The sequence below is a fragment of the Phyllobates terribilis genome, unplaced genomic scaffold, assembly GCF_046119375.1.
Source record: "Phyllobates terribilis strain yellow unplaced genomic scaffold, ASM4611937v1 Scaffold_2__4_contigs__length_985480577, whole genome shotgun sequence".
NCBI classification, from domain to species: Eukaryota; Metazoa; Chordata; class Amphibia; order Anura; family Dendrobatidae; genus Phyllobates; species Phyllobates terribilis.
The window spans coordinates 380,087,493-380,099,959 of NW_027362762.1; the positions used below are offsets into that span (position 1 = coordinate 380,087,493).

The following is a 12,467-nucleotide window of genomic DNA, read 5'->3' on the forward strand; positions in this document are numbered from 1 at the left end:
TGAAAGGTGTAATTAAAAATGTGTAATCCCAGCCTAATAGAAATATGTTTTCTGGCTTTTCACTATTAGCTTTGGTCAGTGTATACATATAGTTATAGTATAGTGTATATTTAATATATATAATGCTGGAAGGACACATGCCCTGTAAGTCAAATTGGTTTTGTTCTTGGGTTGAAGGCGCCTATTCGGGACTCTTCTCTCCAGATAAACTGAATTCTTAGCAAACAAGAGGGTAAGAATGTGGTCCGGAAGTATGAAAACTGTGGAGAAGGAGCTTATTTTTCTACCATCCGGATGAAATCTTTAGTAAAATACACCAATATCACTTAATCTGAGGATAGTAAATTTTTTAAGGGGTTGTCCACTACTCAGACCACCACTTCGCAATCACTATTTCCCCCCCCTTATAAAATTACAGCCGCTATACTCGCCTCTGATGCAGGTGCCGTTCCAGTGTTGTTGGCACTGACTCTCCTGGGCTTGCATGATATAACCCTGCCCATACCACTGATTGATAGCTTCCTGTGAACACTAATTGGCAGCTTTTTGTAGACAGGAAGCTGTCAGTGGTTGAGCGGGGCTATACAGAGCTCATGAATATGGAGGACTACTTGGCAGCAGGTTTACTAGTCCTTAAGTGTTAATCTGCTGCTGGCAAAAGAGTGACTTTATAAAGTCTACACTAAGCAGCCCAGTATGTGACACATTTCTGGAATCAGGGTCTCTGTCTCTGCATTATGCTGCTCTCAGATTAGGTGGCATAAACCTCGTGACATATTCCCTTTAAAATTCAAGTTAGTCAGACATATAATAATGGTTAACACTATTCATTTTCAATAGAATGAATGAGACTTACAGACACTTGTAAATTTCTTTAAAAATCTGCTATAGAATCAGATCCTGGACTTTCTCGTTCTTGGGAATGAGAAGTTGTCCTCATAGGCGTCTTGCCACAAATCTAACAGTCTTAAAATTTATGAATGGCTGACTAACATGCAATAGACTTATTTTTCTCTCTTTATGGAAAAAAAATCTTTTTCGATGTGATATTATTGTTATAGTATATGATACTCAGAAGTGTTTATGAAAAAAACCCTCTAGAAGCTAACTTGTATTGTGGAGGAGTGACTCATTAAAGTTTCAGTATGACTTATTAGACAGAGTAGAGTTTTTGGAGAAAGTTTTTCTCTTTATCCTGCAGCTCTATCAGAAACAATACTTAGTAATTCTGAAACTAATGTACATTTGAATAGCATTTCCTTTCTAAAGAGATTTAGTCCCAGTGATCTCGTAAATATTAATACAAGTCTACACCACATTTTTACAAGCGTTTCTGTTATTGAATTGGTAATATATATTGATACTCTTCATTGTGTCATATACTCTTCAGTACCTGAGCCGGTGGCTCTTAGCATATGGACACATTACAACTCTTCTCATCTTATTGAAGTCATCTCCCATCAGTTGCATGCTTCTCTGGCCAGACATTTACCCTCTTAAAGATCTCTTCTCTTATGACGTCCATATGCTCTATCAGGGATTGTCTTCATGAGCTAACATCTTTAGGTTAGGGATACATGGTGACATGTGACATTGAAATCAGAGTCTTATTGCAACATTAGATGTAACGACCACCTATTGTGTCATAAGATGACCTGACCTTCTGCGACGGTAACACAGGTTCTTGTTTCCAAATGCATTGGATTTTCAGTTGCTGTTCGCACGTTTCATGTGACTCACTTGCCATAGACTTCAATGCAAGTCACATGTGACTACAACTTGTGTGTGACTTTTCTGCGACTTGGCCATTTTTTATTTTTATTTTTTACAGTAAAATCACAGTTCTAAAATAGTAGAGAGTGTGGACACGGCACTCCTGTGATCGGTGCTCAAGTAGGATCCTATCCCCTAAATAATCGTATATAAAACTGGGCACTGAAAACTCTGTATTGATGTAATTTATTAAGTGCAAGCATTCCAAGAAGACCTAAATGTAGACATTTCAGTCAATACATGACCTTCATCAGTAATGTGGATTGCAGCAGTGAAAGATAAAGAGAGTAGCGATGCTGTGGATTGGCAGCACGTGCTGCAGCAGAGAGTAGCGATGCTGTGGATTGGCAGCACGTGCTGCAGCAGAGAGCAGCGATGCTGTGGATTGGCAGCACGTGCTGCAGCAGAGAGTAGCGATGCTGTGGATTGGCAGCACGTGCTGCAGCAGAGAGTAGTGATGCTGTGGATTGGCAGCACGTGCTGCAGCAGAGAGTAGCGATGCTGTGGATTGGCAGCACGTGCTGCAGCAGAGAGTAGCGATGCTGTGGATTGGCAGCACGTGCTGCAGCAGAGAGTAGCGATGCTGTGGATTGGCAGCACATTCTGCAGCAGAGAGTAGCGATGCTGTGGATTGGCAGCACTTGCTGCAGCAGAGAGTAGCGATGCTGTGGATTGGCAGCACGTGCTGCAGCAGAGAGTAGCGATGCTGTGGATTGGCAGCACGTGCTGCAGCAGAGAGTAGCGATGCTGTGGATTGGCAGCACTTGCTGCAGCAGAGAGTAGCCATGCTGTGGATTGGCAGCACGTGCTGCAGCAGAGAGCAGCGATGCTGTGGATTGGCAGCACGTGCTGCAGCAGAGAGTAGCGATGCTGTGGATTGGCAGCACGTGCTGCAGCAGAGAGTAGCGATGCTGTGGATTGGCAGCACGTGCTGCAGCAGAGAGTAGCGATGCTGTGGATTGGCAGCACGTGCTGCAGCAGAGAGTAGCGATGCTGTGGATTGGCAGCACGTGCTGCAGCAGAGAGTAGCGATGCTGTGGATTGGCAGCACATTCTGCAGCAGAGAGTAGCGATGCTGTGGATTGGCAGCACGTGCTGCAGCAGAGAGTAGCGATGCTGTGGATTGGCAGCACGTGCTGCAGCAGAGAGCAGCGATGCTGTGGATTGGCAGCACGTGCTGCAGCAGAGAGTAGCGATGCTGTGGATTGGCAGCACGTGCTGCAGCAGAGAGTAGCGATGCTGTGGATTGGCAGCACGTGCTGCAGCAGAGAGTAGCGATGCTGTGGATTGGCAGCACGTGCTGCAGCAGAGAGTAGCATCACTACTCTCTTTATCTTTCACTGCTGCAATCCACATTACTGATGAAGGTCATGTATTGACTGAAATGTCTACATTTATGTTTTGGATTGCTTGCACTTATTTACATCAATATCGAGTTTTGACAGGCCACAAATGATTTTGTTGCCCAACTTTGTCTGAGAATTGCTGTCGAGTGGCACATATTGTTGTATATTCTTAGCGTTAACCTCTTAGCTTAAAGCTGCGGCGTTTCATTGAAAAACATACTTTTAATATTCGCTGAGTACCAAGCTGCTCTATTGACTAGTCATACAGGCGGGTCCCCGGCGGCTTCTCCCCACCTGCTGCCAGTGACTGACAAGTCTCTGCCTATATGCGCATGCAGGGAGAGGCTTACCAGTCACTGTCAATGGAAGAAGAAGCCGCCGGGGACCCGCCTGTACGACTAGTCAATAGAGCTGCTCGATACCCGCCAGTGGCTATTAAACGTAGATTTTTCTCTGAAATGCTGCAGTGTTTCATAGACAGTGTTTCATAGGGCTGATACATGCTGCCCATATTCTGTATGCCATAAATGCTTAATATGGGAATTCGCCTATTGATGCAGCATATAATTTAACTCTTACTCTGCTACGCCCTCCCCTTGATTCTCTATAGACTTAAAGCAGTTGTAATCTGATCCCTCAGTGAGTTGCCACTCTGTCTTGGATTTTAGCAGCTTCTTCAGTAAGGCGTTCAGATGTGAGTGGAGGAGGTGAAGTGGTTCTTAAGTGGAGAAAAAGTTAGCTTTCTTTTGAAGATATATTATGTTTCTTGTAACATTGCAAATATTGTTGAAACGTCAGTGACAGTTTCAAAAAAATTCAACAATAAAAAATCTATTATCTATATTGTTTAAATAGCATTTGCAGATGGACTTCAGCTTTCAATGTCATTCTAGACTTTAAGAAACCATGTACCATAGACTCATATGATCCTAATTTCTGGCAGGCAGTATAGAATTTCATAGGAATTTAAATCCCTTTACTAGCCCGGTAGTTTCACATTTTGTTATTAACCCTAAGATGTCCACCTCTATGTACAGCGTAGGCCATTTATCCTGATTTGGAAAGCAGCCAGCATTGAAAAGCTCAGCAAAACAGATTTTTATCCCTCACGTTAGGTTGGTTCCCACAGTGAGTAATCATTTTTTTTGATGCTGCTTATTTTCACTGCTCAAAATTAACTTACAGTCAAAGCAAACTAGATGGGATTAATAGAAATCTTATGCCCACCATCTTTTTATTTTTTGTTAACTCTGTGCAATCCGCAATATCAAACATCACAACTCTCCAAGGTGCAAAATAGGGGCAGGTCATGAAGCGCGCACGGCACACCATGGCAAATATTTTGGCCACGCCCTTAACCGAACCCCGGCCACACTCATTTTCAATTTCATTCTTCCCTGGCCACACAGTGAATGTTAGAAAGTGATGAATGAATTCTGTAAGAACAAAACAAAAAAACATGGTGAATGTAAAATTAAAAAACTAATGGGGAGGGAAAAATGCAAACCATAAAAATGAAAATTGGCTGTGGAAGCGACAGGTTAAAGGGGTTGTCCATTCTTGAGATAAAAGTCTGTAGGCCCTCTGTGACTGCAGACTGCTGAATCTTGGCATGCGGTGTGCACGCTGTCACAGTTCCCCAATATTGCCGATATGAGTAGACAGTTATGTGACTACATATATGTGATTTGCATACTAGTGGTCAGAAGCTGACTAGACCCATCCAGCTTCTGTAAATGAACTTCTAGGGAGAGAAGCCAAACTCGTCTAGACAGCACGTGACCACAAGTATGCAAAGCAAGAGAATCGTGACATAGGGTATGTGATATATTTTTTGTCTTTTGTATGTTTTGTAGACTTTTGTCCCAAGCCTGGACAACACCTTTAATCAATGATAAAGTGTATTTCTAAAAAAACAAAGTCTTATTTTTCTCGAGGTAGGAGCACTATACAGACATACGTGTGTGTATATATATATATATATATATATATATACATATATATATATATATATATATATATATATATATATATATATATATATACATATATATTTACATTAATCTTAGTTGTGAGCCAAAGACTGTATTGCCAAGGAGATGAGAATTTTCTGTGGCTACATCTCTTTACTATGTCCTTCTTTATAAGCAAGTTGTACTGGGACTTAGTGATACAGCTCTATATACCAGTACGCCACTATGTAATAAATACATACAGCCTGAGGCTCACAGCTAAGGCTGCTGCCTACCATGCTGGAGACTGTGAGTTCCAATCCTGGGGAGGACCAGACTTCAAGGAAAGCTGAGAATTCATTTATGAACATTTGTAGGGAGCAGAGACAGATGCCGGACCTTCCTCCAAGGAGAAACTGAACAAGAGACATTGTTGTGCAGGATTGACTGATGCTGCACAACAACGTCTCCTTTCCTGAGGACATAGCTGAAGACGGGACTTTACTCTTATGAATACACTGATTTTTAGGTGCGGATTTCCCCATACAGTTGCATTGGATGCGGAAAATTCACAAGTTAAAAAAAATAAGCGACTCCAGTATGGAAATGCATTACAAATTCATGTAGTTAACGCATGACTATTTAAATAAAGTTTTGGCAAAGCCAAATACCAGGAAGCATAAAAACATAGCAGCTTTATTTTAAAAACATGATTTTCTAAAAAGAGATAAAAATGTATGTAAACAAAGCGAACTGAAGAAACACAATGAAAAAAACTCAAGCAACAGAAAACCTCACCAAATACTCATCCTGGGAGCAGGGCCTTACTATGTAGAGTGCTGACAATGTTTTTGAACTTCCAATGAAACAGAGGGAACTAGAAAGAAGGTACCGTAGTTATTTTTTTCTTCCCTGTGGTTTCTAAAGCACAGAGTATTGAGCTACACAAAGTAAAACAGGAAGGCAAAGGTCCTGGAGATGACATTTTTTGTGTATAGACATTGCACTGTGTGTATAAACACAACATAGAAAAACTTTTATTGTCCACTGTACAAAAAAAGTTTTTTACAATTTAATTTCCTGGCAAAAAGAACAGGAACTCATCCATTTTCAACTTATGAGAGTCCAAAGTTGGAACAGTATTTTAAAGAAAAAGTGCTACTATTGTAATTTCTTGTACTTTACCGCTGTTACATTAGGCTATGATATCTACTGTATTCTTTTGTATTTTGTACAGGTCCATAAAATGCCCGGATACCTGCTTGAGGTCACACTTTGCATTCTGACTTTGACACATCTGCCTTTTGGTAAAGCTGGTAAGTGAATAACACAGAATAAAAGTCTGAACTGGATTGTTGTTTTCCGACATGCAGGGGTAGTAGGGCTGGACCATAGGGTGCAGCATAGCTGAGTTTGCCACATTTAACAGCTCACATTTTTTTTTTCATTTTTTTGTCCTTACTATTATCTCAACTTAGTAACCCCGAAATACCAAAAAGCAAAAATATAAATCTGTTACACAGATGCAAGTTTATGCTCTTCAAAGAAATGTGTATTTAGAAAAAAAAGTCTTATGAAAGTTCACACTTTTGAGAAAAAAAAATCATCCATCCATTATAAAAGTCAGATGTGAAGAGAGAGAAAAGTAGCAGTCAGCACCTCAGAATCCTTGCAAAATCAATTTGCATCATAAGTTAAACTGCAAACAATGCAGATCAAAGGTAAAGGGCAACACTGTAGACTAAACAGTAGAAATAAAATTGCAGCTGTTACGAAAGGAGTGGACCTAACCTAATCTCTTGGCTGAAGTACTTTAAAGAGGTTGTCCATTACTTTATCATTGATGACCTATCCTTAGGATAGGTCATCAATGTCTGATCGGTCGGGGTTTGGCACCCGGCACCACCGCCGATCAGCTGTTCTCCTCCGTCAGCCTGAACTGCTCAAATGCGGAGCTGCTCCATCTTCTGGTAGTGGCCGCGGCAGGGTACTGCACATCCACCTCCTATTGATTTGAATCAGGCATTCATGAGCTATCCTAAGAATAAGTCATCAATGAGTAGTGGACAACCTCTCTAAAGGTAAAAAATAGGCTTAGGAGGAATGTGCCCAACACGCTTACAGAGAATTGTAACAAAATGCCACATGTGCCATTATAAATTTGTCTCGTTCATTCATGATCACTTCAACACTATTGACAAATATCCTACTATGTGTCAATCTTCTGATTTCAACTGTACATTATAACGTATATAATTTTTATAACATATTATATTACTAAAAATTCATCTCCGACCCATCAAAACTTTTCCTAATGATCTGTTCTCTCTTAAAGGGAACATGTTACCTAGAGAAATGCTATTGGCATAATTATAGGGTTAATGTGCAAGTAAATTAGCATTAAAACCCTGATTAGCCTGCTGACTGAAAGACTGGTGACAAGCACAAAATGAAGTTGTTGCCTCTTGTACCGCCCCAATGACTGGAAGTGAGCGGCTGCAGGGAGCGGTTACAGTCACCAGTCACTATACATTTAGCACAGCTATAATCACTCCCCGGCACTTTGACAGCCTGTTATTAAAACACATGGTGCACACACACTGCAGAGCAGACTGTCAATCAAAGTGCCAGGGAGTGATTACTGTACCCGCTCCCTGCTCTGCCCCGATGACTGTAAGCTAGCGGCAACAGGGAGAGTAAGCATCATTTTCTCCATTTCACCACTCTTCTGTTCAACCAGCTACTCAGATTTTAAATGCTATTTACCCGCAGATTAATCCTATCTTGAAGAAAAACAGAAAAGGCCGAGGTCGGATGAACATTGAAATTATTGGGCACGCCAAATTGCTGAAGTGATTGGGTCTGTGTGTGTAAAAAATCGGATTGCATTCGGACCAATTTAATCCTATGATGGTGTCCTCAGTGGCGTTTTTTTTTCCAGTGCCAATCGGATTGCATTCGGGCTGGAAAAAAATTGCAGCATGCTGTGATTGCACGCTGGATTAGCATCGCACGCACCCATATAAGCCTATGAGTGCGTGTGAAACATCGCACTGCACTTGGATATTACCTGAATGCAGTGCAATACCCGCCAATGCCAGCAACAGAGGAGATGGAGAAATTATTTTCTCCATCTCCTCTGCAGCTGTGCTGTGATCCTCTCTGTGTGAGAGGATCGGAGCACAAAGCACTGACACTCGGCTCCCGCTCGCATCAGAGCTGGACCCGAGTGTCATTAGCATATCGCATTGGATGCCATACGTAATGGGACCCCGGCCTTAGAGACGAGCGCAGGAGCCGCCTGCCACTACATGCACGTCCTCGTCTGTAAAATGGACCTTGGCTGATATTGGTCAGTGTGCCTTCTTTCTGCTGTTTGACACACAATAACCAAAAACATGGTCACCTGAAGCATGACCTGGGAATTTATCATACAATTTTTAAAATTGTCTTACATTTTTTTTTAAAGTATAAATATATATATATATATATATATATATATATATATATATATATATATATATACTAGCTATTGAACCCGTTCTACGCCCGGGTGTCGAGCATTTTTATTGGTATATGGTCTCCCATGCTGGTATGTGCTGCCCCCCTCCTTGTATTTGTGCTGCCCCCATCCTGTCCCCACCATCCAATCCTGGTATGCGTGGCACCCCTCACCCCCAATCCTGGTATGCGTGGCACCCCTCACCCCCAATCCTGGTATACGTGGCACCCCTCATCCCTATCCTGGTGTGTATGGTATCCCTCATCCTGGTATGCATGGCACCCTATCCCTCACTCCCAATCCCGGTATGCGTGGCACCCCTCATCCCGGTATGCGTGGCTCCCCTCACCCCCAATCACGGTATGCGTGGCACCCCTCACCCCCAATCCCGGTATGCGTGGCACCCCTCATCCTTATCCTGGTATGCATGGCACCCCATCCCTCATTCCCAATCCCGGTATGCGTGGCACCCCTCATCCCCAATCCTGGTATGCATGGCACCCCTCACCCCCAATCCCGGTATGCGTGGCACCCCTCACTCCCAATCCCGGTAAGCGTGGCACCCCTCACCCCCAATCCCAGTATGCGTGGCACCCCTCACCCCCTATCCCGGTATGCGTGGCACCCCTCATCCCTATCCTGGTATGCGTGGCACCCCTCATCACTATCCTGGTGTGTATGGTATCCCTCATACTGGTATGCGTGGTACCCCATCCCTCATCCCGGTATGCGTGGCACCCCATCCCTCATCCCCAATCCTGTCATGCGTGGCACCCCTCATCCCCAATCCCGGCATGCGTGGCACCCCTCATCCCCAATCCCGGCATGCGTGGCACCCCTCATCCCCTATCCCGGCATGCGTGGCACCCCTCATCCCCAATCCCGGCATGCGTGGCACCCCTCACCCCCAATCCTGGTATGCGTGGCACCCCTCACCCCCCAATCCTGGTATGCATGGCTCCCCTCACCCCCCCAATCCCGGAATGCGTGGCACTCCTCATCCCCAATCCCGGAATGCGTGGCACCCCTCATCCCCAATCCCGGTATGCGTGGCACCCCTCATCCCCAATCCCGGCATGCGTGGCACCCCTCATCCCCAATCCCAGCATGCGTGGCACCCCTCATCCCCAATCCCGGCATGCGTGGCACCCCTCATCCCCAATCCCGGTATGCGTGGCACCCCTCCCCCCCCCAATCCTGGTATGTGTGGTACCCCTCACCCCCAATCTTGGTATGCGTGGTACCCCTCACCCCTAATCCTGGTATGTGTGGTACCCCTCACCCCACAATCCTGTTATGTGTGGCCCCCTCATCCCTTTCACACTGTACACACATACAAAAAAAATAAACAGTTATACTCACCTTTCTTCTCTGTGCTCCAGCGCTGCTGCGTCCTCTTCTGCCGGAGGTCGGGGGAGGAGTGCGGCGCTGGAGCACCGCGCTGTCCGGCGCCATTTTGCTGAAGACACACTGTAAATGTGTCTTCAGTAAAATGGCGCCGGATAGCGCAATGCGCACGCGCCGGTCTGACGCCTTCACTCCGCCTCCGGTCTCCAGCGAAGAGAGGCAGCGGCAACGCTCCTCCCGGTCAGGTAAGTATGCAAGTATGGCGCCGGAATCGTGCTATGCGTTCAGTGTCTACGCATACCTTGATCTCCGGCGCCATAAACTCCTCTTACCTGTAACGGCTGGATGCGTGCTTCTCTCTGGAGCCAGACTGCGCGTCACGCATGGGCAGTCTATCGAGGCTTTAGACAGAGAAACGCATCCCACCTTATATTATAAATATATATATATATTTAATATATTTTTTTAATGATATGTGGTGATACCAACTATTTATTTTTGTCATTTCTGTATTTTTAAATGGGGGTTATTCAAATTTTTATTTTTTTTAATTTTTTTTTAATTTTGCTTATGTTTTTTAATGCCTATGCAGAGTTCAGCGGTCAAATCATAACAGCCGCTATACAATGACTGAGCTCTGCTTCAGTTCCACTGAAAAGCAGAGCTCAGTCAATGATCAGTGTGCAGAGTACAGCAGGGTAATGATTTCATTGCTGCGCTCTGAACACTATAGCGGCAAGCAGTGACAGCGGGTCCTGTCACCAGCACAAGATTTCGAGGTTGAGCATCAGGGCTGCAGCAGTGACTTATTCCAGCAGTGGGAAGAGGTCGGTAGTCTGGCATTAGTAGTACAATGGTGCCAGGTTGCCTAATTTGTTCTTTCCACCGCTGCTTTGATGCCCATATTTGCTGTCATTACTCATCACTGAATACTGTAAGTAGCTGTGAGCTGTGGCAGAAGGAAATTGCATGGCGGCTCAGTGGTTAGCATTGTCATTTTGCAGCACTGGGGTCCTGGGTTCATATCTCCCCAAGGAGTTTATTTATTCTACCTGTGTTTTTTATGGATTTTCTCCCACATTCCGAAAGACATACTGGTATGAAATTGTGAGCCCCAAGGGCGATAATGATGATTTTTGTAAAGCACTATGGAAATTAGTGGCGCTGTATAAAGAGGGTATGTGATGGGCTGCAATGAAATAGCACCAGGGTACCCCCACAGCTGTGAACTGTGCATGACAAGGGGTGTGCACAATTCACAGCTGATACGGCCACAGCATAGGAGAAAGACCTACCTCCCTATGGCCTTTTTCTGCCACATTTGCTCTGTGTAATTGCCATGCTCTGACACTTGAACATCAGCAAGTAAAAATGGCAGCTCCCAGTAAACTCCAGTTACTGTTAAACACTTTTTTTAACCATATATGTTCATGTACTAATCGTTAATAATACAAAAAAACAGATATTGATGCCCTATCCCTTGGATCAGCCATTAATAAAAATGCTGGGTAATGATTGAATTGTATCAAAACACACAGTGCATCACATCTGACTATGTAGCAGGGTGCTAGTCAGAGTATTATTTGGTGCCACATAATATAGATGTCTTGTAGAATCTTTGCCTAGACAGGTTTATGTTTTATTGGTGGAACAAAGGGGTCTTACACAATATTAAGAATTGGAAGTTTAAAGTACGAATACATAATTGGATTTGACCCCAAAACCAGCATTATACCATAAATAGAGATACGGGCAACACGGTGGCTCAGTGGTTAGCACTGCAGCCGTGCAGCGCTGGGGTCCTGGGTTCAAATCCCACCAAGGACAACATCTTCAAGGAGTTTGCATGTTCTCCCCGTGTTTGTGTGGGTTTTCTCCGGGTTCCTCCCACACTCCAAAGACATACTGATAGAGAATGAAGATTGTGAGCACCAACGGGGACAGTGGAGATATTGTCTGTGAAGCGCTGTGGAATTAATGGCACTATATAAGTGAGTAAAATAAATAAATAGAGCAACAGAACCAAGCTTATGTTGTATCGAGTGGCAAAACTAACCTCTTTACATATGGTAAATACTGCACTAAAACTTACAATATGTTATAAGCTTGGATCTGCTACTGCATTTATAAGTTCACATAATATAATGTAGCACCAGAACTAACCTCAGTACATAAATACAGCACCAGAACTAACCACAGTACATAAATACAGCACCAGAACTAAGCTCATACGTAAATACAGCACCAGAACTAACCACAGTACATAAATACAGCACCAGAACTAAGCTCATACGTAAATACAGCACCAGACACAAGCCTATAATATAAATATACAGAAGTACAAAGTTCAGTATAAAGATCAGTTGCAATGTCGACTTACTGTGAAAGTTTTTACTGTAGAAAACCTCCTATTATACCCCTATTAATTTGTCTGTATTTACAAACTATAATACTACTACCCTTCACTACTCTGCAGATCATACAAGTGACTATTTTGGCCTGAGGTTATCTTATCAGTACTGTAAAAATAATCACAGGTGACTCCTT

General features: G+C 43.6%; 1 protein-coding gene across 1 annotated transcript in view; it reads left to right on the forward strand.

Annotated features, from left to right (window-relative positions):
* IL1R1 (interleukin 1 receptor type 1) overlaps positions 1-12,467 on the forward strand; it is a 66,648-nt gene that overhangs the window by 15,285 nt on the left and 38,896 nt on the right. The window contains exon 3 of the mRNA XM_073664785.1: positions 6,309-6,387. Within this exon, the coding sequence (XP_073520886.1) occupies positions 6,318-6,387 (70 nt within the window). The 5' untranslated portion in view covers positions 6,309-6,317. The remainder of the gene's footprint in view (positions 1-6,308; positions 6,388-12,467) is intronic.